Below are 26,730 nucleotides of genomic sequence, written 5' to 3'. Positions count from 1 at the left end.
TTTTCGAGTCCATTTTAAAGTGCATTTAATCACAAGGCTCTCAATGATCTGGCACCGGAGTGTACAATTGAGCTTCTCACACCATACTGTCCAAACAGGCCCCTCAGGTCTGCTAGTCTGGGTCTTCTAACTGTTCCAGAGTCCAGGTTAAAAACAAAGGGTGATCAAGCCTTTTCAGTTCTTGCTCCTGAGCTCTGGAACAGCCTCCCACTGAGCATCATCAGCTGAGTCTGTTCACATCTTTAAATCTCGTCTCATGGGTGTCTTTGGCTTAGTGGATAGAGCAGGTGCCCCATGTACAAGGCTGTTGCTGCAGCGGCTCGGGTTCGAGTCTAGCCTTTGGCCCTTTGCTGCATGTCATCCCCTATCTCTCTACCCCTTTCACACTTGACTGTCCTGTCCATTAAAGGCAAAATGCCCAAAAAAAAATCTTTAAAAACAGATTTGGTCTCAAAACTTACTTTCACATATTTGCCTTTCCTGACAGTTGATAGACTTATTATGTGTGTGAGTGTGTATGTATATTTGTATTTGTATATACTTGTTTTCAATGTTAAATTGCAGTATGGAATATGAGTAAACAGAATCTGTGTCTATTACAAAAAATAAAAAAGTTATACTGTAAAGGTGGCCACCGGCAAGTTCAGCCTAGAATATTTCATTCTGGAGCCTTGTGGAGACTTCCCAATGGTCAGTACGCCCCCTGTATGCAATGCTCACGTTAAGGATCAACGTCTTTTGCATACATCTTTAAAATACACTCACCGGCCACTTAATTAGATACACCTGTTCAACTGCTCATCAACACAAATAGCCAAGCAGCCAACTGTTTGGCAGCAACTCAAGACGGGCTGGTCTGAGTATTTCAGAAACTGCTGATCATGTGGGATTTTCATGCACAACCATCTCTAGGGTTTACAGAGAAAATATCCAGTGAGCAGGAGTTCTCTGGGTGAAAATGCCTTGTTGATGCCAGAGGTCAGAGGAGAATGGCCAGACTGGTTCAAGATGATAGAAAGGCAACAGGAACTCAAATAACCACTGGTTACAACCAAGATATGCAGAAGACCATCTCTGACCCAACAACACGTCGAAGCGTTAGACGCCACTCCTGTCAGCTAACAACAGGAAACTGAGGCTACAGTTCATATGGTCTCACCAAAATTGGACGATAGAAGATTGTAAAAACATTGCCTGGTCTGATGAGTCTCAATTTCTGCTGTAACATTCAGATGGTAGGGTCAGAATTTGGTGTAAATAACATGAAAGCATGGATCTGTCCTGCCTTGTATCAAAGGTTCAGGCTGCTGGTGGAGGTGTAATGGTGTGGGGAATATTTATTTGGCACACTTTGGGCCCCTTAGTTCCAACTGAGCATGGTTTAAACACCACAGCCTACCTGAGTATTGTTGCTGACCATGTCCATCCCTTTATGACCACAGTGTACCCATCTTCTGATGGCTACCTCCAGCAGGATAACGCACCATGTCACAAAACTCAAACCATCTCAAACTGGTCTTTTGAACATGGCAATGAGTTCACTGTACTCCAATGGCCTCCACAGTCACCAGATCTCAATCCAGTAGAGCACCTTTGGGATGTGGTGGAACGGGAGATTCACATCATGGATGTGCAGCCGACAAATCTGCAGCAACTGTGTGATGCTATCATGTCAATATGGACCAAAATCTCTGAGGGTTGTTTCCAGCATCTTGTTGAATTTATGACCTGAAGAATTAAGGCAGTTCTGAAGGCAAAAGGGGTCCAACAACCAGCTAACTAAATAAAGAGCAAGTGTTTCATTTTACCTACTGTGGTTGTCGCCCATTTACAGCTGCATACATTCTACCTTTTCTGGCTGTAGGCCCTCACACTTTATTCAATATGTAGATGATTCAGTCCAGTGGGAAAATGTCATTAAGAAAGTCCTCATTTCCTACCATTCCCAAGCGGACGTGAATTCAACGCTGCCTTCAGGGGCTGTAGGACATATCACTTTCATATTCTGGCTTACAGGCCACGAGCCACCAATACGCAAAATTGCCCCTAAAATGCTGATGAGAGTTTTGCTTGCACCCAGAAACATGAGCCGCACAGTTCAGTGAACAATATTTTCCTTCGGCCCAAACATTTCGCACATGTGTTAATGCTGAAGATGGAGTTATTATTGTGGGCAGAGAACCTTTAGTTTCAGTTGCTGTAGTCTTTTTTTATAGTCTTTTTCTCCTGACATATCAGTACAATGCAGTGACTCATATTGTAGATATATTAGCCTATGTTTGTCACCATGGCAGCGTCACTGCAATTGGTCTAATAAGTCAGTGGGGGTGTGACGTCAATAACAGCGTTTGAAAAGTAGGTTTGTGTTACACAGATGTTATGCATCAGAAGCTCCCCTGCAATACCGGGGCGATTTTATTTATTTATTTTAAAACGAAAGGAACGTCAATACGAGTTTAGATTGTTAATCTGGGGTTTACGAGCAGCACTTGAAGGAGGCATGATGCTGCGCGCGTAATGGATTTCCCCAGCACTGCTGCTTATCGGGGACCAGGAGCTGCAGCTGCAGCAGCCCAACCACATTAAGATCTGCTCCCCCACTTGATGCCGGTGACCTTGGCTAACGGTGATTCCGCCACTCAGTCTTGCATTTTGCGTCTCTATTCACCATGGCATCCTCGGACGGGCTGGAGGAGGATTGCGTGTTGCAGCGGGGAAGATCTCAGAGTGACCCGAGCAGCATCACCGAGGTCCGCTTGGGGGAAGCGCACAGAGCAGGTAAGAGGAGAAGGGGGGAGAGGAGGTGGGGGGCTGAACGCATGTTGGATATCTGTCACCTGCTCGTTAGGTTGTGCTTTTGGCAGGTGCTTGAATAGGAAACACATCACCATGTCGGGGCTCGCCCGCAGCCGATCCCATCCGCGGTGATCCCTTTCCATTTGTATGCAACAAACGTAGTTGTGTAAACGTGCGTCATTTACTATCCGCTACATATAATCACTGCTGTGCTGTGCTGTGCTGTGGGCCTTATATATGAAATTGTTCCATTAATACTGGATGAATCACGGAAAATTGTGTCATGCAACATTACCCAGGAGATGTTGTCCAACTGGTGTCATACCAGTTATATGTATGTCTTTTCAGTGGTATAGACTAGTCATTTTATATCAATAATAACATGCATTGATTTCCTGATTCAGGGCTTTTGCAGACCCATATGCTTACTTACAGTGTCATGTTATCTGGTCTCATCCCTTGCCTAGTTTATTACTCTCCGTATAATCAAGCTGCATTGACAACCCTAAACAAACCCATAGCTGTCAGTTAGGCCCGCCTGCAGTTGATGCCATTAGTGCAATGAAAACCAGCACATCAAAACTGAATGTCCTCTATGTATGTTTTATGATCCTGTTTTTGCATTTGTGTACTTGCAGCATGGGAAGATAGGATGTAACCTGCTATCACACATGGACTGCAGTATGTTGAGTTAAAGCTGATGAGAGTGCTGGTTGTGTATTTGGTTGTTTCCATGGTGATCCAAATGGCAGAAGGCAGCACTTGGCTCTCCAACTGTGAGCCGACATGGTGTTTGTCTGCTCCACTTACTGATCTTTTTTTTTTTTTTTTTCCTTGTTCAATGCCTTCGGTGATGTACAGCAGCCAGCCATTCAAAGTGAAATGCCACTTAGACTGTGAATCGTGTTTATTTGGGAGATGGGATTCACATTTCCACTGGGAATCGCTGGCCCGGCATTCACTGCTGCTGAACAGCTCCTGAACAGCAGTCCAAAGGTGTACTGTTTTGAAAGGTATTGAACAGCGGATCGATATGAAAGCGTGATAAATCACTCATTTTCACTTGCAGGCCCTTGATGTTTGCCAGCACTCATTACCTACGTACTGTAGATTCAACCGGTCACATGACAGAGTGTCAGCAGAAAAAGTGATGAGTTGATACTGTACAGCTGTTGTATCTGTACAAATAAGGGGCTCAGTTACTGAATCACAGTCTGACGTGTGCGGGGGTTGCAGTATAATACATGAGACAGGATTCTTGGCTTCGTATTATAGCACACATATTGAGCTACACTTTCATTTTCACTTGTGTGTGATGTTACAGTCTGTTTGAACATCAGAGCATTTGACAGGGCCAGCTATCTTTAGATATGAGGGCCACAGCGATACTGCAAGAAGGATCTTCAAGTTCTCTTGGATATTGCTATGTTCATGCCCTCGAATCCAGTTCTTGTCACGTTGTCGTGGTTGTTATGGTTACATAATAGCGTTGGTGTATGTGCAACCCTGAGACAACACTTGCAGGATTGTCCTGTGATATACTGTTCATTACCGTGTTAGGCTTAACATCAAATTCACCCAGACCCCCCCCTAAAGCACCGTAACAGATTTCATCTAAGGCTGACGTTTCCTGTGCAGCTTCAGGCAGACATGGCTCGGGCAATGCAGCACTGAAAACCCGCCTGCCCTCCCCCCACCCCTCCATCCCCTCTGCTTGGTGCTAACCCTTTCGTAGCCCTGGCACCCCTACTGCAGTTTTGGTACTGGCACTTGAAGAATTGTCTCCAGTAAAGGGCAGGGAAGGGGGAGTGGCAGATCTCTGGTGGTGGCATTATCATGGCACCCAGCTGGGCAATGTCACAGTGAATCAGCTGCACAATTGACAGGATTTAAGATACAAATGACCTCCTCCTTCCATCGTGATGCTTTGATAATGATGCAAGCATTTTGTCTATGGCACGTAGCCACAACCAAAACAGAAAAATCTCTTGTCATTTGTGCAGACTCAGTACTTTTAAGGTTCTCATACTGCTCATCCCAGAGTCGTCTGAACACTGTGGACTCTGATTTAACCTGAATACATGTTTCACAGAATTGACATTGCTTTGCTGTACCAGCTAGAAACAGCAGATGGAGAACAGAACAATGCGCTATGGATTAAAATCTCTTTATTTGGCCTACTGTAGTTTCATTTTGAGCATGTGATAAGCACTTTGTGCAGCGCATACAGGTTACAGTACATTACTAGCTGTGTTAGGAATAATGCGGAACAGCAAGTGCAGCCAAGACAGTTTAGCCCAAAGGTGGAACTCGTGCTGCATTCAAATTTTTGGCATATGCAGTCATTGGCAAAGTGGATATTCATTACTTTCATCAGGAGAGAGACGGCGCGGGTGCAATGTGACACTTAACGTGCCTTCAAACAGAACTTGGCAGAATGACTCAAATTTATCCAACTTCTACAGTCTGCTGGCAGTGAAGGCAAGTGTGATTTTTAAAATGAAGCCAAATTGATGTATCCACATTAGTTTATGCACCTACCCAATTCTTTCATCAAGCAACAATGTTATAGCCATACAAGATATACCCAATAAATGGGTTTGGCTTTGAGTGAACTCACAGTTGTAGTCAATATCTAATGTGTAATTTGTCAGTTTTAGCAAAGTATCCTGGATCTGCTTTGACCTGAACTTAAAGCTGCACTAATCAATATTTTTATGGTGTCTGCTAGGTGCAAGCCTGGAGGGGGTCATTTGTTTGGTCATGTGTGGGTGTTTGTGTGAGTGTGTGTACCTTGTCTGTCAGCAACTAATCTCTCACACTACTGGACCAATCAGCCTAATATTTTGTGTGCCCATTTATGACTCTGTGCTCAAGGATCTCTTGGGATTTTGGTGATTCAAAGTTGTCAAGGAACTGGCTTCACTGACTGTTTGATACCATCATTGTGTGCTGACTCCTAACTTTCTCATGTTGCTAGTAGGGGCCGCAAATTTTTCAGAAATTGGCACAGCTAAAAACAACAAACCTTAACCCACCTTATTGCAGGCCACATTTCGCCTTTGTTGTGGCTCAAAAACTGACAAACTAACTCAAAAAGGCTGGTCTCATTTTAAACTGGAGTATCTGCAGATTAATTCCATTACTGATATGTTATGATCCAAGGTTAGGCACAATACAGAATGAATATGTCAATTCTTCTTCTTAGCTTCCATCTTGACCATGAGAGAACCAGAAGGGACAATTTCACCAGGTGCAGGTGCCCCACGGTCTGACTGTTAAGGCTGCAAGTCAGTTTGGAGCCATCTACCATGCGTTTTTTTGCATTGTTTCTTATCATAGCAAGCAGTTGTTTTCAGTGAAAAAGCTTTGAAAAACCCGTTACATTATCTGCACAGTACAAAACAGCAGACAAAGTTAGCAACTAGCTTACTAACAAGTTAGCCGTAGCAACTTTATGTGTTGTTGCATTTCTCAAACGTGGCCAAATAAAATCAGTTAATGCAGGCTGAAAGGCTAATTAAGGATATGATAAAAATGTACTCAACAAGTTAGTTGCTAAGATCTGGGAATTATCTTTTAGCAAGTTTAGCAGTTGGACAACTGGACGGGCTGTAAGAAAAAAAACCCACGTTTAGTCAAAAACGTAAAATCACTACCCAGTCTTCCTGTTTTAACTTTCACCTACCATTCTTATCTTGGAAACACAGCAAGTGGTGGCAAATGCAGCCTGCTGCAAGCTGCCATGCATTGGCAATGAAATGGACCATTTAATTATGTGGCAAACCAAAACCAAACTAAAGTTGGGGCTTGTTTACCTTTAAGTGGCAAATTGTGGCCAGACAGTACCCACAGCCAATCAGTAAACAGAGCCCTGTGTCTCCTGTGACATGCTGACCTATGTTATAAAAAATTTCTTCCCACCTGAAACACATGAACACGCCATGCCGCTGCTTAATGTATTTTTGGTGTTACAGTGGTTGTGTGCACACAGTTTGATGATGCAACAAGAGATTATTCGTCACAATTCAAGTGCATTCACTTTCAGTTTTACATCCAAATAAAGTAGTGTACCTCGATAAGTATGATTTACAGCTAGAAATGATGGCCAAAACAACAAAAGCAAGACTCATTAGTCGTACTGAAGTGGAATTTCCTAAATTTCCTTTGCATGAAATGAAATATTAGAAATGAATAGTACATAGAATGGATGTTGATTTTTTATTGTCAAAATGTGCACATTTAAGGCATCAAACTGGGGGTATCTTTTATGATGCATATAAATAGAAATGATCGAGGCGCCTGCAGGAGTCTCTTCTCTAGCTCCCCTCATCTCCCTATTTGAGCTGGTGCTGTTGCACTAATCTGACATGCTGCTCTAACATGAAAGGTTTTCTCCCTGGACTGCTCTGCTGTCCTCCAACCGCTACACACCCTCCACCACCATCGCCGCCGCATCCACACCTCTCAGCTACTGATAGGCGTCAGTTTAGTCCTCTCTTTCAGTCAGAGGAAGCAGAGGGGGCCTGATGAGGAGATTAGGACTCCTTTTATTTGATTCAGGGTGCCTCATGTTTTATTAATCAAGAAGCCTATACATGAGCCAGTTTGTCTCATTCCATATTCAGAGCTGTGATTGAACAGAGAGAATAGCAAACCTGGCACCTGGCAGCTGACTCCTACATGCATGTTCAGCTCCGCATGGAACATGTGCAAAATCTCTTCACAGCTACATGAGTCATTTCACACTAAGAGATCTGATGAAAGGTGTGCACAGCCGGTATTAGAAAAAAATAACAAAGCAATGTCCCTTCCATTGTACACAGTTGTTTCTATGGAAATTTCAGCTTTAAAAAATTTGGCTATTGATCATGTCATAAAGGTGACTATATCCACAGCATTGGCCGAGCTCATTGAAAATGTATTCTAGTGTTTTAATTTTTGTTAACACTCCATGAAAAGCACCATAACAGAATTGGTAAGAGGCTGAGGGTGTAGCTCTGGATACTGTTGAGGGTCCAATGGCGGATCTGACATCTCTGGACCCCAAGTCTGTCCGCCAATGGGAAAAGAGTAGGCCCCCATGCATGGAGTGTGTGACTTGCTTTACCAAAGCAATGTACAAGTTTTTGTATGATTTATGTCATCGTATAAAAGCAATACAGGAATACTTTTATGGTTTATTTAACTCCTAATGCTCGGTTAGAGGGTAACAGTCATGTGACCTTGGCACAAACTAGAGTTGACGGCCATGCTAGAGGCTTTGTGAGGCTGTCTTAAGGCACAGTGGTGCTTAGGGATGAATGCAAAATTTAACATGCTCACAGTGACAGTGCTAAGCAGGTATAATGTTCACCGTCTTAGGTAAGCACGTAAGCCTGCTAATAATGACTACATACCACAGAAAAAGTATATCTGAGACTGACAGGCTATTGTGACCTCATGGTCAGATGCAAAGTCAAGAGCAGTGTGTAACAGTGGTGTTTGGACCTAACTGCAGCAAACAGATGAACACTTTGTAATGAGGTTTACTGTGACAGCTCAGCAGGTACAGTGCAGGGCAAGTTAACAGTCCACAATACAGTCCAACTCTCTAGCAAAGTTCCTTCACAGAGTCTTTGGCAGCCCGGCTGGTTTGGCAGGCCGAACTGGGCTGAGAGGCAGGTGAGTGAGCAGGGGTGTTAGCCCAACAACAAACCGTTCAGTTCAACAGCAGGCAACGGTACTGGGGAGGAGCAGGCAGGGGACGCAGTCAAGGAGGCAGAAAATCTGGAACCAGGTAAATAAATAGTGCAAACATACGAACCAGCAGGGAGCAGGCAGAGGGCAGTTCGGGCCAGGTAGAAGGTGGGGAAGCGAGCACGTAAGTACTGACAGGACGCAGAAACAATGGCAAGTGTGGCGACACGGTGAAAATCTCTGGACCACAGGAAACTACAGGTAAGCCCACTGAAACACTCACGCTGTAGTGTCATTGTCAGATGTAATGCCAAACAGCCACAGGCAAACAGGAACCAAGGATGCGGAAGCAGGTCTTGTGGTCAGGGACAAAAGGCTGAGGTGTTTACTGGGCATCAGACGAAGCAGGCAGGTCAGAGGCAGGCAGGGTCCACAACAGGAAATCAGTACGGAATAATGTGATGGAGAGTCTTGCATGAGTGGTGAAGAACAATTTGGCAAGGAGTGACTAAGAGGCTGAGGTATATGTACTGTATGAGGAACAGATGAACCGAGTTGGCTTGACCATTTGGGCAAGGTAGACAGAAAGGAATGGGAAAAGTATCGATAGGTGATTGGTTGGAAGGTAGGCATGGCAGAGAGGCAGGATGAGTGACTGAGTGACTATGTGTGCAGAATAGAGCTGGTGACCAGGAATGCAAAGCTGTGACACAGTACCAAAGTGATTGCAGTTCAAAAAACAAGTAGCTAATGTGAACCTTGTGGTGGCAACACAAGAAAAGTCAGGGGATCACCAAATCAATATTATTCATCTTTGGGGGAACATGTATGTCTGCACAGAATTTCATTGCAATGCCCTCCAAACGTTAGCTGTGCTGTTAAAGATTAGCTTCAGGGTTGGTTGTCCATGCTCACCTTTGCTGAGAGGTAAATCCAGTCGCAGCAGCCCCACACAGGTCATGTTTGCAGGGGTGTTGCTAGTATTTTGAGTGTCTTAGGCTAGACCTCTGTCAGGGGCTTCATGTGCACTTTATATCAACCAGGATGGATTTATTTTGGTAACTTAGTATTTATTTTGCACCCAGCACACTACAAGACAGTGCATTTTCTTTCATTCTGATAAACAGGATTAAATCCCTAAATGAAAGAATGAAGAAAGAAAGATCAGATAACAGCTAATGGAAGTGACATACCTTGTGCCAAGACATTAAGTCTGCAGTGTGGACCCTCTTGAAAATAGCAAGCCTAGATGAGTCTGGAGAATTGATGAAAGACATATTAAACACCTGCCTGCTAGGAGAGCTCTAAAAATGCTGCTAAGTGGGATCAAGAGCAGTTGAAAGTGAATCAGTGGGTGAAATTGCCACAAGAGGGCTCTACTTGGCAGATAGATAGATGTTGCATAAATGAGGTAAGCTGTCACTGTCACAGCGAGTCCGGCACTGCAGTCACCAGACCTCTCACACAGAATAGGGACAAATGGTCTTTCCAAGGTCATGCTGCATATAGAGTGGGGAAGCACAGACACTTTCTCAGGATTACTCAGCAATATACTGCAAGGTTTAAGACGAGTTGGAATAGACTTAAGTGGGAAGTGCTTTAAGTGAATAGTCACTTACTGTCCCTCAGACTGTGAGACAGGGATGAACACTGTGCAGGCAGCTTTGAAATATTTTGAAATTCAATCAGAGGAGGTTAGAGCTGATGCAACTCCTCAGAGTTTTTTGGATCTCATGTCATCTCATTTCAAAAGTAGAGCATCGGAAAGCAGTGATGAAGGATTTAGCATAGACAGCATGGTGATGATTAATGTGGAGCATTGCAGAAGTGATGTGACTAATCTAGGACTACAGATGAGAATGTGACTTTGCTGAGACGGTAATAGGTTGTTCCATCAGTGAGTTTTACCCTTGAGTCTTTGGTGCAGCATTGATTCTTTTTTTATTAGCTGGCCAAGACTCAGTGGTACACTGGCTAATTCAAAAGCACCTCTTTTTTTCTGTGCCAACTCATCTCGCATGCCATTATGCACTATGCTGAGATGTCCCCGGGTCCCACTGACTACAGGGCCCCGGGGAGCAGCACAGAGGCAGGACAAAACATGACATCACCCTCCACCAATGAAATAAAAGAACATTAACATCACTATGTAGGGGACTCATACTGTAGGTACAGGGGCACAGCAAGAATTTTAGAAATACTGAGTCCAAATTCACCCAACAAAACCCCATCAACATATTTTTTTAATCGAATCCCCAACCAGAGTCTTAAACTTTCCACCCATTTATTTGTTCATTTAATGGGGGACTCCGCTGATTTCATTAAAGTGATGTAAAAAAGAAAAAAGTCGTATGAAGCCTTTTGTGGTTCCAGATGGAGCAGAAGAATTGACTCTAGTGATGTCACTTGAGTCATTGTCAGTTGGAGCTGAAGACTTCAAGTTTTGAAATGAAACTCATGAGGGAAATATCTGATTGTTTGGCTGCTAAATGCTCCACTGTATTCACCAGCTAGTCTCTAACTGAGTCTGTCTGCTGTTTGCCGCTGAGCACTTTCAAGTTTTCAAGTTTTTTATTGTCATATGCACAACAGTTACAAGTCGGGTTTCCATCCACCTATTTTTATTTGCATTTTCAACAATTGCGAAAAAACACTTGAATGGAAACACTAGAAATTCGAAAAAAGTTTTTACGCTTGGAGGGGGTGGAAAAGTCAGTGTATCGATATTAGCCGATCGATCGATATATTAAAATGCGACTTTTGGCAATGGAAACAGATTTAGTGAATAAACGATGATGTAGGCTACCAGATCCTACTTCTACTTCACACACTCACCTATATGAACTTAGAGAGAGGTAATTACTCCAGTGTCAGGTGAGTGTATTTCACAGCTTACCTGAATAGACTGGACATGTTGAATACCGCTGCATCATGTGCGCTGCCTGGTGTACCAACACAAACATCACGGCATTATGTAGGCTATGCTGACAACGCTGATATGAGAGCTCTCGTAATAGCCAAGAAGTTCCCAAGGAATCTCTCCATCTCGCCGTAGTCATGGATGCGCCGGTAATTGCATTTTTATTTTTATTTTTCACGAGAATCGTCACCTACTGCTTAACCTGTTGACTCCCAATACTCGCAAAACAATAATGAATGGAAACGTGCATGAATTCGCATTTTCTTTTGCGCATTTTCACAAAATTCGCTTAAAATTTGCGATACATTTGGATGGTGTGTGTGTGTGTGTGTGTGTGTGTGTGTGTGTGTGTGTGTGTGTGGTGTCACTCAGTGTACTTCTGGTGATGTTTCAGTGCAAAGTGAGTGCTCCTTGCTGTCATGCTGCTTTCCAGTACAGGCAACTGCAGACCCAGACCTAGGGTGAGCCTGACAGAGACAGAGGCAGCTGCCCAGTGCCACTTAATGTGAGCACACCGATTGGCTAACACAGTCGTCAATCATGTTGTAAAATCCCAGTTTTATAGCAATAATTAACTAATTAAAACCAAACTTATCAGAAAATCGAACACTTGAACATACAGCAATGTGATTAAAACTACCCTCAATAACAGAAGCCATCTTTGGGAAAATTTTATTTGATGTGTACTGTGAGTTATTAAATTGGCTCATGGAGGGGGCAGGGTTTATGACCTATACTGCAACCAGACACCAGGGGGTGAATCAGATATTTTGGCATCACTTTTGGGGAGCTGTCATGTCATTCATGACATTGCTTAAACACAAGAACACAAATTGGCTTCATTATAACTTGCAAGATTCATAGACTGACTTGTCTTTTGCTGGACACATTTTCCTATGACATTTTACATTGTATAAATTAGGCTAGCAGCGAGCAGAGATTTTATCTAGGATAAATCGCATACAGGACTTAAAATGCAGATCTGCAGTAAGTTGCCACTCATTTAGCAAGCGCTGTAGTTAACTTATTCAATTTAGTTTCATCCACAGGTCTGTGGCAGTAGTGCTTTGCTGGCTTTGGTGATTTGTTTGCCCTCTGACACCAGCCTTATTAGCTGCACCTGTTGCTCAGCTAGTCGGTTGTAGCTCAAACCAGAAGTACTTCTGTGATAAATTATTTCCATTTGACAAGATGCATTTTACTTTTGACTTGTCAACTGAGCCATCTGGGAGTTTTTAAAAGTGAAAGGAGGCATTTAAAAGCACAGTGGTGTCATTATTTTTTGTCACAGGCAAGTAAGGCTGCACTGAAGAGACAAACACTGACAGGCCTAGTATTATACACACACACATATATAGTACAGGCCAAAAGTTTGGACACACCTTCTCATTCAATGCGTTTTCTTTATTTTCATGACTATTTACATTGTAGATTCTCACTGAAGGCATCAAAACTATGAATGAACACATGTGGAGTTATGTACTTAACAAAAAAAGGTGAAATAACTGAAAACATGTTTTATAGTCTAGTTTCTTCAAAATAGCCACCCTTTGCTCTGATTACTGCTTTGCACACTCTTGGCATTCTCTCCATGAGCTTCAAGAGGTAGTCACCTGAAATGGTTTTCCAACAGTCTTGAAGGAGTTCCCAGAGGTGTTTAGCACTTGTTGGCCCCTTTGCCTTCACTCTGCGGTCCAGCTCACCCCAAACCATCTCGATTGGGTTCAGGTCCGGTGACTGTAGAGGCCAGGTCATCTGCCGCAGCACTCCATCACTCTCCTTCTTGGTCAAATAGCCCTTACACAGCCTGGAGGTGTGTTTGGGGTCATTGTCCTGTTGAAAAATAAATGATCGTCCAACTAAACTCAAACCGGATGGGATGGCATGTCGCTGCAGGATGCTGTGGTAGCCATGCTGGTTCAGTGTGCCTTCAATTTTGAATAAATCCCCAACAGTGTCACCAGCAAAACACCCCCACACCATCACACCTCCTCCTCCATGCTTCACAGTGGGAACCAGGCATGTGGAATCCATCCGTTCACCTTTTCTGCGTCTCACAAAGACACGGTTGGAACCAAAGATCTCAAATTTGGACTCATCAGACCAAAGCACAGATTTCCACTGGTCTAATGTCCATTCCTTGTGTTTCTTGGCCCAAACAAATCTCTTCTGCTTGTTGCCTCTCCTTAGCAGTGGTTTCCTAGCAGCTATTTGACCATGAAGGCCTGATTCGCGCAGTCTCCTCTTAACAGTTGTTCTAGAGATGGGTCTGCTGCTAGAACTCTGTGCGGCATTCATCTGGTCTCTGATCTGAGCTGCTGTTAACTTGCGATTTCTGAGGCTGGTGACTCGGATGAACTTATCCTCAGAAGCAGAGGTGAGTCTTGGTCTTCCTTTCCTGGGTCGGTCCTCATGTGTGCCAGTTTCGTTGTAGCGCTTGATGGTTTTTGCGACTCCACTTGGGGACACATTTAAAGTTTTTGCAATTTTCCGGACTGACTGACCTTCATTTCTTAAAGTAATGATGGCCACTGGTTTTTCTTTAGTTAGCTGATTGGTTCTTGCCATAATATGAATTTTAACAGTTGTCCAATAGGGCTGTCGGCTGTGTATTAACCTGACTGCTGCACAACACAACTGATGGTCCCAACCCCATTGATAAAGCAAGAAATTCCACTAATTAACCCTGATAAGGCACACCTGTGAAGTGGAAACCATTTCAGGTGACTACCTCTTGAAGCTCATGGAGAGAATGCCAAGAGTGTGCAAAGCAGTAATCAGAGCAAAGGGTGGCTATTTTGAAGAAACTAGAATATAAAACATGTTTTCAGTTATTTCACCTTTTTTGTTAAGTACATAACTCCACATGTGTTCATTCATAGTTTTGATGCCTTCAGTGAGAATCTACAATGTAAATAGTCATGAAAATAAAGAAAACGTATTGAATGAGAAGGTGTGTCCAAACTTTTGGCCTGTACTGTATATATATATATACAGTATATATATGTGTGTGTGTGTGTGTGCATACAGATATTTACATAGGTTGTAATGTGAATATAAAATGATAGCATACAGTGTTTTTGGTTTTAGCATATTCGCTGAATGGCAGGTATGGTGATCATCCATATCCGTCATCTCATCATCAACAATTTTCATTACACGTGATCCATTGTTACTATAAAGATTTTGTTTATAGTGGCTTTAAGAGCTGGGAGCAGGCCATTGAAATGTGTCTCAGTTTGGTTGAGGTTCAGAAATCATATCTTCTTAGCTTCTCAGTGTGAGGGATCCTACGTGAACACACTAATTACTGCCAAATTTAGAACAGTTGTAGTTAATTCAGTTTTCTGTTATTGTCAGGGTTTAGCAACACAATCAGAATCTGTTGGTGGGTTGTTTGGTCAGTGTCAAATCTTACCAATCAACACCCACATAGTCCTGATGAAGCAGATTAGCTGAGTTATGTGTTAAACTCTCAATATATTTTGTATCTGTTGCTAATTTACTCATGAATAATTAATGTAGAGAAATACTCCATACCTCCCTACGATGCCCCATAGAAGTTGTATACATTATCTGAAAGCTGGGAACCTGAAGATGAATTTGAGATGCAGCCTAGCAGGGTTTATCAACTTTTTTTTACTCATACATATGTAATAATCATTGTGTTTTGGTTAGGCGCCCGTTCAGACTTGGACAATGGAAGTATATGAAGACCATTTCCATGTCTCATAAATTGTTGCAGCAATTTTTGGTTTGACAGCAAGTCTAACACACATTTTGTGCTAAATTTACAGCCTCTGAAAGACTGTAATATCATCCGGGAATGCCAGCATCCCTGCAGAGTGGACAAGGTTAAATACAGAATTATTGAAAAACATGAATAAAAGAATGGTTATGATTTTGAGTTTGAAATGAAAATCCTGAGAAATAGTGGGGCTTTTCACATGATGACAGTCAGCTTATAGGCTGGTACCAAATCATCCTCAAAATGTGCTACTATCATACATTTTCTGAATTACGGTTAAATTATCTGAAATTCCAGGATGTAATTAGCATGATGTGTAATAATGTGCTAATTCTGTCTCAAGGCTGGTTTTCCTTTTCAGAGAACACAGATAAAAATTAATATAGAAAGATAGTCTTTGTCTCCATGTAAGGGCTTGATGAACGACAGCAAAAACAGAAATGGTGAAGTGCACTACCCCCTCCCCCACTACACACAAACAAACACACACACACACACACTGCCTCCCTTCCCCCAACAACTAAACAATCTTGAATCTCCAAATAACAACCATGTCACACATATTGTAAGACTTAAAAAATGCTGCTCTGGTGTGTTCACGGCCTCCACAATACAGGCCACATTAAAAAGAGAGCAGTGCTGAAACCATGGCCAAAGAGATGAAAGGCTTGTTGCTTGTGTTTACTGCTCTGCATGTAATCCACAGCCAACTTACTGTTTCTCTCTCCAAGCAGACCTTTGCTTTCATGCTCCATTGTGCTTTCTATGTCCATGATTTGTACTTGAGTAACGCTGCCTTTATGAATTTAAATGGATGTCACTCTGCATGTCACACGTTTGTAGTAACTCCTGGGGGTGAATGTGCACCTGTAATGATATGCTTCATTTTTAGACAGAAAGACAGTTTACTATGTGTGCAGCAGAGGCAGAGATCTACCCAGCAACTGAGCAAGGCATGTTGGGGAGAGCTACTTGACTTAAGCTGTCAGCCATTTACACATAATGTATCTTTTATGAATGTTTCATGTGCTGACCTAATTCCTTTCAGAGCCGAGTAAAAAGCAATATGCTGCACACGAGAACACAGCAGGGCATCCAGCTGATCCTTTAGACATCCTCATCCCACAACAAGGGGATAGGCAGGGCCAGGCAAATGGAAAGAGAGCTGTGATATGATCACTTGGATGCCCTGGAAAGCAAGAATAAAGGCTCTAGACCACCCCAGCTGAGTTATTTTTAGTCATTTGTTTTAACGAAAATCTCCTCTGCATCCTACTGAGAAAGGGAGTAGAAACAGCCTTTATCACAAAAAGAGATATTTTGCTCTGTGTGGCAGATGTAATTAAAGCAAACGCTTAAGCCCAGAGTAGCAATGGAGAGCCTGATCACTGACAGACTTGAATCTCTCAGCAGTGTAAAAGAAGGACGAGGAGGAGGAGGAGGAGGAGGAGGAGGGGTGGAGGGGGCAGCAGCTGCAAAAATCTGCTGAAACTGGTCGCTGGATTTTAAGCCCTTAGAAGTAAAAATGAAAGCTACTAATCAGCACCGAACGGCTGTTGTGATGTGACTCGAGCTAACCCAGTGAAATGCATGCAATTAAAAAGTATGGCTGTTTAGAGGGAGCCAAAACACAGACATGGACTGTTATCTGTTCTACAGACAGATTGCTTACTCTCTAGTTTCCTTCCAACCAGCCTCGCTTGTTCAAATATGGTATACATTTAAATTAGAGGTCGATGGATGATGGAATTCTTAAAGTCTAATTTAATAATGATAGTTTGAAACAGGAAACAGCCAGTAGATGATTAATCGGCGGTCAAGGGAGAAGATTAATGTAAATAAATGTTAAAATGAAGAACAATACACATAGACACAGTCACACAGCAGAAGGGACCTGCTTTCTCTGGAACTGTACCCACTGATCAGCCATTGTTGCTCATTTTAACCCAGCAGCAATCTCGGGGCTAAAGAGTGACGCCAACACAGAAGTCCCCAAGACACCCATGTTAAAATGCCCATCTTAACACAATTTTGGTCACAATAGCTGATTTCAACATTCATGACTACTGTAGGGGTGGTGAATTTTTCTAACACACCCGTTTGCATTTTATTAATGCTTTAAGTTGCACATAATTAAGGGTGGCTGCTTTGAGTGACAGGCTGTCTGCCGATAGTGTCCTTGACTTCTCAGTTAGGTCCAACCCTCACTTCACAACGCCAGCCTCTCATTCAAATATGGTCACATCTGGCTCCAAAAAACCGAAATAGTGACAGCCAAAATGCTGAATTTAAGGCTTCAATACGGAAGTCCACAAGCCAATAGGTGATGTTGTGGGTAGCTACGTCAATTATTTTGATAGTCTATGGCTCTAGCACAACCTTCCCTCTTTAGCTCTGGTCTGGGATGTACATCCCCACGTGACTGATGGAGGCTGCGCAGCCATCGGCCACCATCAGTTGCAAAACTTCCTGTCTGCGCCAATTAATTGGCCAAACCAATAAATCAGTCGACCCTTAGTTTACGTTTACATGATAAGCACCTCTAGCTGTTAGGAATGCCACAGTAAGGAAATATTGCTGCCATTTAGTAAACTCTCGACCTCACTTTTTGCAAGAAAAGATATGGGTCGATGACACTCAATATCTGTAGAGCGGGGGCTGCAATTATATGAGGGTGACCATGGCTCCCCCTTGGGGGTGCCACTGTTTGCAAGGTAATGAGAATGAGAAAGAACACACTTTGTTGTGTATTTTGGAAGACTTGTTGGACAGTAATTGCTAGCAATTATGATAATGAATGAATCGTTTAAGTCATTTATCAGGCAGGAGACACCTGCTGGTTGAGCCTCTCAGATGTCTGATAATTGTATATAATTGTAAACAGAATATGTCTTTGGAATTTGGAGTGTTGGTTCTAAAAAACAAGCAATCTGAGGACGTCACCTTGGGTTCTGCACAATTGTTTTGGGCATTTTTCAGGATTTTATGACACTCTATAAACATAAATATAAATTGATTAATCAAATCAACAGGGTACGTTCCTGCAATGCAAGCACCAAATCTGACATGAAGAAAACCTCGGCCTCCTCCAAACCTTTAAACATCCCCTTCAGAGGAATCCCACAGACTATTTTGTTTGCAGCTCACACACTCTACGCAGTGGAGGCTGTGTCTTCCCTACTGCTTCAGTCCCCTATCTGTCACTGTGACACTGCACTGGCATGTAGGCTGTGGCTGTACCTGATGAATGATTCAGCAGATTTAAAGGGGTACAGCACCAAAGTGGAGCAGCAGCAGGGTTTATGAACTCAACATTTCTGTTTTTAAACTGGCAGCACCGTCGAAATGCAATGCCTGTTCAGGAGTTAAATGTCAGACACATCATGAAAACACAGTCGCCCTCCCAATTACTGCCTGTGGAGTGGCTCTGAGCCTTACATGACATCCTGGGCTACAGTCTTTAGATTGTAGCCTTAATATTGATTTTTTGCCACTTTTGAATTACTGTATTTGATGATATAAAATCTGCTGTGTCGAACACAAATCGTTGGTAGTGGTCCCTGCCATGGATGACTACCTACAGTTCATCACAGAGCAGAAACATGCAGTGTAACAACTCACATTGTTTGTGTACTCCTGTCGCATTCATAATTTATTACATGACTCAAGGTCTGAAGGTGAATCAAGCTTTATATAATTCTAGCATAATGACCTTTAGATTCTAACTCCATAAACACGCAGAGTATGTTTATGTTTATTTTTTGGGATTACTGATGTCTGTAGCTGTGTGCCACCATTATCCAGTTATCTAAGGTTTAACTTAACCCCAAGGGACAGCTGGTTAAAAACAAAAAGCAATAATATCATAGCAACATGGGAGATTAATCTGACATCACAGACAGTAAAGCAACATGGATCACAATATGATGTGGCAGCAGGAGGTAAACAAACAGGGATGACAAGCAAGTAAGTGAATGCTGATTTGAAAAAAATGACTTGGCCACATGGTGCAGGCAGGCAGAACAATGGGACAGCAGCAAATACTGGGTGTGTGCAGTGTAGGAAATTTAAGAATTATTTGGGGGACAACTTTTGCACCTTCTGTTAAAAAATTGGGTCATTTTTAGGGAACCTAAAAATAGTAGTTGCTGTTTATAATGTGAAGTGGACCCAGATTAAAATTCATAATCACCAACTTGTGCCAACATGAGTAAATAAAAAGCAAACTGTGAAGAAATTTGTGACTATGAAGAAGTGTTTGTGTTTAATAAGAATGTTTTAGTTTGTGCACTGGCATGTAGTGGACATGAGAAGCACCCTTTGCACTTAGTATGTTTTATTTTGGAGGCTCCTGACTGTCTGGAAGATAAGTGTTCGACTTTGTTGATGCACACACATGCTTTGACTCTTATCTGGTGATGTGAACGACGTGGGAAAGACACTGTTTCAGGCTGAAATTATTGTTCTTTAAGGTTTTGGTATGACTGTCCGTGTAACACGCTGTATCAAGATCTTCTCTGATATCAGAGTTGTGTTGTAATTAAACTTATATATTCAAGTAAGAGCAACTAAGGCTGTATTTAGTCTATTTTATTATTCATCAACATGAAAATTGATGAGAGTACAAGCTTTTCCACATCACATATTGCTGTTTCAGAGAGAACAATGCAGTCATCATGTGTATGGAGTGGCATTTCTATGTGTAGAAGAAAGCAGGAGACAGTTTTAACTATTTAGGCTTTTATTTAACTCTTAATTGTATATGTATAATGCATTACTTTATAAATCAGTTGAACACTTCAAAACAGTCTTTCAAATGAACTAGTTTCTTTTTTAACATTCTCTTTTGAAACTGCAGAAGCATATGAATGCAGAATCAGTCAGAAGTTGTCTGTTTTCTGTTTGAGCCCGAGTAATACTGATTTAGCTTTATATTAGGGGTGGGAATCACCAGATGCCCACTGATCCGATATTATCACGATAATATACTCACATACTTTGGTCAAAATACAATATTATTGCAAGATTAAATGTGCTGCAATGTGCTGAGTGTTGTGATAACATACGTATATTGTGATATGTTGTGACTTATTAACATTTTTTTACTTCAAATTAAGTAAAAACTTTGTCAACATCTGTTTTAATAAGATAACGTTTTTAGTCTGTTCATCTCACTTCAACCATTTTTATCATAGCTGCATGTATTTAGAGCAGTGACTCCCAACTGGTCCAGCCACGGGGTCCAGATTTCCCCTTTATCATTAGTTCAAGGTCTACACAGTTTAACACTTCAGGCATTATACCTCTCTTTGGCCATGTTGTTGAGCTAGTTTGCTGTCTCTGTCAAGTAGCTCTCTGAAATTCACACTTAAAAATTAAATGTGTTTTTGACGAACTTGGACCATGACCCAACAGTTGGGAACCACTGATCTAGAGGACTGAAAAAGCAGTTGATCTCAGTATTTTATTGGGTTATCAAAGTTTAATTTGTGTTTGCAATATTGATAATTTATTTAAAAAATCAACATAATATTGCTTTGCAAAATATGCTGTATCGATTTTTCCACCACCCCTACTTCATATTCACTTTTTTTAATCTATGGGAATTCATATGCTGATGTCATTTAACTGAAATGGAATTCTTAGCCCAGATATGCGCTTACTTTACCAAACCTCCTGAAATATTTGCCGGTGCCCCCAGAGACTTATCATTGTCAGACTAATAACCGATGGGAACCAAAACCAGGTCAAGCTTACTTCACTTGGTGCACTGAGCTCAGTAATGTTAGTCAATGACACTGATCACCCCACTAATCATTCCATCCATCAACCAGTCAGCAAGATCCACACATCGGCTGCAACATTGTTAGCTAGCATATATTTACTGCTGACACTTTTAGCTAATGCACCAAATACATTTTTAATTCTGTAGCGTTTTTCCACTTTGAGAGCATTTCAGTAATATATTAGTCCAAGATGGTAATACCCACTGCTAGCACTGTGGTCACAGAACTGAATTTGCCTACACTGAGAATTGTGACCTCATTCCTGCAGTCACTTCATATTTCTCCATCTCTACGTTGGCAAGCTTGGGGTCAAGTGTCAGTTTTTTATTAAGTGATGGCAGTTGGTGTGCACACCCTTTAGGCATGCCCTCCATCCTCGGCCTTGTAAATATTGAATGAGAGTCACGTTAAGCGAGTAGCTTACACCGTTGTTTACATTCTTTGCTTACTGCTTGTGTGTCCCTGAGGAGAAATCCAGCCATTGACTTTTATCATCTCTGATGTAGTTCTGCCCTTCCTGCTGTGTGTATTGAGAGGCCCTCTAGAAAATCGATTTGAAACCACAAAGGCTTTGTTTACACACCGCGTGTTGTCTGAATAATTAACAATAAGCCTCCTGTGCTGATGGAGTCTGTGCAAGTAAAGGAAAAAAACATATTTAAAAAGTAGGTTAAAAAGTAATTTGCCTTGTTTGTTGGGAAAAAACATAGATAACAATGTACCCTTAAAAAGCGTTATTCCTGTATTTTTGCAAGGGTATTAGTGCAATGTTTATGACTGACCTGAGTGTGTGAGTATATTTCTTCCTTTGTCACCTGTGGTGTTTTCTGTGTTATAATTTTCTGACCTTGAGCCTGATATTTTTTGGGGAAAAAATGATTCAATTTAATTTCCAGTGTGTAGGATTTAGTGGCATCTAGTGGTGAGGTATCAGAACTGAAACCTCTCCCGTGTGCCAAGCATGAAGGAGAACTTCAGTGGCCAATGCAAGCATGCAAATGGCCCTATAGAGCCAGTGTTTGGTTTGTCTGTTCTGTAGAAGCAACATGGCAGACTCTGTGGAGGAGGACCTACCCTGTATGTACATATAAATGGCTCAAGGTAATGAAAACAAAATGATTCTTATTTTCAGGTGATTGTACACTAATAAAAACAAAGTTATTTTATACACCGTTTCTGCCAATAGATGCCACTATACACACTGGACCTTTAAGTATCACTTTTTTTCCCTTCGATTTTTTTGATGTTATGTTTATTTACAAGCCCAAATGTCCCTTCATAAATGCTACATTCTTCAGAAGGCATGTCCTAGTTTGATCATTGGGTGGTATCTTGTGAATAAGTGCTGACACAGAGGACATAAAAATTACATGTCCTATGATATGCTATGACCTATTTCCCATTTTTTACCCTCTACATATCTGACATTATTTATTCATTATGTAGAAGTGAGACTGTCATATACTGTAAAGAATATATGCACATATGCTGATTTGGAGATATGTTTTTAAGTGGGCTTATAAACTCCCCTGTAAGCCAGGCCGCAGCATTAGATCCTGTGTCAGGGCTATGTATCCTGACTGTTCCTCAGTCCTGGCTCAAAACTAAAGGTGGTCGGGTTTTTACATTCAGCTCTGGAAGTCCCTGTCCGAGTGTCTGAGGCTTGCAACATCAGTCACATCTTGTAAATCACTTCTTAAAATGTACCTTTTTAAAAAAGCCCCACTGTTTTATTTTCAACATGTCTCATTTTATCATCATTGTTGTTATTGTCTTTCATTTCATTTCTTGTGTTACTTTAATTGTTTAATCTTATTTGCATTAGTGTGGTCTGGAGGGCAGTAAGCTACCAACATTACTCATCTGTTTGGTTCTTTTTCCTTTTACTCAGTTTACTTCCTGCATAATCCCCTGAAATGTTATTATTATTATTATTATTATTATTATTATTATTAGAAATTCTGTCGATTTTAATTTGCAAGTATCAGTGGCCAGTTTATTAGTGTCAGTACAGCAGGCTCATTTTGTACGCTGCAGTTTGTGGTTTGTTTGCTTTTAAGATGTAACAATTAGCCGACTAATCATTGAGTCAATCTACAAAAAAATAAATAAATAAATAAATAATATAACCTATAGTAAATTGCATATCATTTGGAGTTTGTTGGATAAATTCAACAATTTAAAGATAGGACCTTTTGCTTTAGTGATTGTGATGGGCATGTATTTTCTTTCATCGACCAAAGAATAATCAAATAATTGAGAAAATAAGTTGAAGCCCTAAATTGTATTGCATTACACTAACAGGTGATTTTAATGTTTATTTCCACCCAATTTTAGGTTATGGATGGGAGGCTAAATATTAGAAACAGCTCTCTGTATGTAATTCAGTGGCACTACCAAGTAGTTACAGAAATTACTTATTGTAGGGCTGCATTTTGCATCTGTGTGTGTGTGTGTGTGTGTGTGTGTGTGTGTGTGTGTGCGTAGTCTACTGTAACACTATGTTTTGCAGTAGGCAGATGAGTGTGTGCCAGTTTATTTGCCCTCCTCCTCCCGTCCAGAGGGGCGGGGTCCACATGGCATATCAACACTAGCAGCTAGCCGCAGATGTCACCCCGCCGCCCACACTGTTTCCGCTCCCTCGGACTGCTCCAGCCTCCGATAAACTGGCATTTCACACCTTTTTGAACGAGGTAGTTTTTCTTAGAGTATTTTCATTCGTCTCTTTGTTTTGTTTCTTTAAACCCACGGCGGCTGTGAAACCACCCGCTCTCCGGGCAGCCCGTCGGCTCCGTGGGGAACAGGCTGTATGATGTGACACCGGGAGCTGCAGGAGGACACTGTCGCTGTGTATCTTATGATATGTATGTAACTTCTGTCTTATTCTGAAGCATTTGTTTTTGGCTCAATATTGCGCTGGTTTACAGTCAATTAGCGTCGAAGCCTTCTATGTGTTTACCCTAAACATAATAATGTTCGTGTAATGTGCCCACTGGGACTCGTAGTGTTTGACTTTATGACCAAATGGCACTTAGTTGGGCCATTTCCTCCTGTGATATCAACACAATATTCCCACTGTGACTTGTGGCGTTCAGCAGCGAGTTTGTAGTGAAGCATACTTGACTAATATTTCTTTTTTAATGGTGATATCACTGTGATAACATTTATAATGGACACTGTGTTTTTCTTGACTTTTTCGTAGTGATATAAACTATTTATTACAAAAACCACACAGAAATATTAAACTCCAGCAAGTGAAGAAATGTGAGTGATGCGGATGTTGTGACATCTCCAGGAGCTCTGTGTTTGGCTCCCTCAGCTGGCTCATCATCTGTAGTAGTCCACTCCACTGAAGGCCTACTGTCTGACTTTAACAATGAATGTTCCTTCTTCCTGCACTCACATTGACAAACATGTTAATGTTCACTCAAACCCTAACGCCTGAATTAATATTTCAGCACAGCTCACAAATTAAAAATACAGTGGCTCCCTGACTTACATTATGCATCGTTACATGCCGGGCCGCGATTGGCTGCAGCTCTCCATCTCTCTGTGTGGCAACAGCGTTCCCATCCACCCAGCAACTCCCTATTCCTCATGCTGTGGTGGTTCTCTGCCTCCGAGGGCCTTTTCTGCAGCATCCAGCGTGGTAACCATGGCAATGGCAGCCTGACCCTGGGTGCGCTGCTACTGTTACTACAAGCTTGACCTGAATCCGTCATCCTAGGCGTGCACACATGACTTGGGCGACTGACCTGCTTCTCATTGTTGACGGTCAAGCAGCTCTGAGTGTCAGTGAAAGCCGAGGCGTCAATACATCTGCTGTTCATGGATCAGTCAGTAATGATTGGCCTTGGGTTGTTAGCAGAGTCTGTATGTTTGTAGTCTTATCTCTTGAGCATCAGTCACAAGTCGGTTCAGTTGTGTAAAGGCAGTGGAAGTGGTTGGTGAAAAAAAGATGTATCTTCTGTAGGCAGATGAAACAACTGGAGCTGAGTTTCTAACTTGCTGGCTTAGAAAAACAAAGCAAGTAAAAATGGTTTTAGCCTCTCCAGTGTGAGGATTTGCTGCTATTATTTTTCTTGTTTGATAGTAACCTGAATATCTTTGGGTTTTAGAGTGTTATCAGACAAAAAAAGAGGCATTTGAATATCTCTTTAGGGCTATAGGAAATTATGAAGGACATTTTTCACTATTTTATTGATTATATCAGTGATATTTAACTTGCTTTGACTGGGGGCCACTTCTGCAAAATGACCGGAGGCCAGGAGCCAATTTCTCGGGGTGAAAATCACCAGAGGCCCCACAATACGATATTATTATGACACTTTGATCAGTGCAATATTATTGCAATTTTAAACATTTTGTCATATGCTAAGTTTTGTGATACCATATATCGTGATATATTGTGATTTTTTTGTACTGTTTTCAACTGCAAATAAATTCATTTTGTAAATATGTTTTTAATGAGATGAAGTTTCAAACATAAAGTTTCTCACTTCATTTTTTTCAGCAAAATTTATCTGAAAAATCAATTTTCTTAATTAATCTAAAAGACTTGTATTTGCCATATTAATAATTTTTGCAATAAAGAATAATACTTGGCTTCTGTGTATTGATACAATATTGCCACACAGAATATTGCAACACTGTGTTGTATCATTTTCTTCCCCACCTCTACCAGTTAATTAACCAACAGCAATAATTAATAAGTAAATAATTAGCTCATGCATCTGTCAGGGGGACCAGGGGACCCTTCTCTGGCACTGTTTTTATAAACAAGCCATATTTTCATGCTTTTTTTTTACACTGTGGTTCCTTATTTATATTCAGAGTACAAAAAATATTCCAAGTTTAAATCAGTTTCTTTTCATTGTGAATTAGAAAATGGTCGTTAGGCTACCTGGCACCCATCTGGCCCGATTGATACAGTAATTGGCAGTGTAACTGATAATGAAAACAACCGTCAGTTTCAGCCCTACCTACCTTGTGAACATTTTGATGTTGAACATAATGCTGACATGATGGCTTGTATCTGTGCTGGATGTTTGTGACTTTAAAAACAATAGACTTGGCTACCATTAGTCACCCATTGGTTTTGAAGCCTCGAGTTCAGCATTTCAGCTATTGCCAGCTTGGCTTTTTGGAGCCAGAAGTGACCATATTTAATCGATTGGCTGACACTTTTTTAGCAATTCTGCATTGGCTTTATTTTTCAGCGCCAAAGGTTGCCACTTGGTTCCTGAAAATATATGTCCTCAGCTGCTCCCTGTGTCATTTTGTAGAACTGCAGAACATTTTTTGATATCAGTTAGATTTTGACCTTTTCTTGAAATGTCACATTGTAAATATGTTGCACTTTTGCTTGGGTTGCTGTTCAGTTGGCCACCTTCCAGATGCCTGCACCATCACCTCCATATCCCTGCCAAATCCATCTTCACCTGTGAAATATCTCAGCGTAAATCACAGCACACTTCCTTTTGCCCTCATGTGACTGGGGCTGGTAATAAGTGTATGTAATTCATTTCTTAAGGGATATAAATGAGCAGATGTTGTGGATTTAGACGCAGAAAATGAAAGCGTTCACGGAGCGATCCCTGTGCAGCCCACGACTCAGCTGTAGGCTCCCTGAGGTGTTAGCTTGTTGTCGGAGCCAGACTGTGTAGGAGTGACTATTTCTGTCCTTTCTCCAAGGAACCTCTCTCTGTGTCTCTCTGTCTCTCTGCCACTCGATGCAGGAGTCAGCCTCTGTGCCTCTCTGCATGCCTGTGTGTCTATCATTGTCATCCTTCCTCTACAGC

At 41.6% G+C, this 26,730-nt stretch overlaps 1 protein-coding gene across 3 annotated transcripts in view; it reads left to right on the top strand.

The window, feature by feature from the left end:
• Nucleotides 1–2,396: 2,396 nt before the first annotated feature.
• Nucleotides 2,397–26,730, top strand: part of phactr3b (phosphatase and actin regulator 3b) — a 66,366-nt gene continuing 42,032 nt past the window's right edge. The window contains exon 1 of one of the 3 annotated variants that reach the window (XM_049573141.1): nt 2,397–2,778. In XM_049573141.1, coding sequence (XP_049429098.1) covers nt 2,670–2,778 — 109 coding nt within the window. In that variant the 5' untranslated portion in view covers nt 2,397–2,669. Of the gene's footprint in view, nt 2,779–23,505; nt 23,794–26,730 lie in introns of those variants that run through there. The other 2 variants (XM_049573157.1, XM_049573148.1) reach the window with 2 other exon arrangements.

The sequence above is a fragment of the Epinephelus fuscoguttatus genome, linkage group LG1 (genome assembly GCF_011397635.1).
Source record: "Epinephelus fuscoguttatus linkage group LG1, E.fuscoguttatus.final_Chr_v1".
In the NCBI taxonomy this organism is placed as follows: Eukaryota; Metazoa; Chordata; class Actinopteri; order Perciformes; family Serranidae; genus Epinephelus; species Epinephelus fuscoguttatus.
Note: the sequence above shows the minus strand (reverse complement) of the source record. Positions and strands in the feature narration are given on the sequence as shown.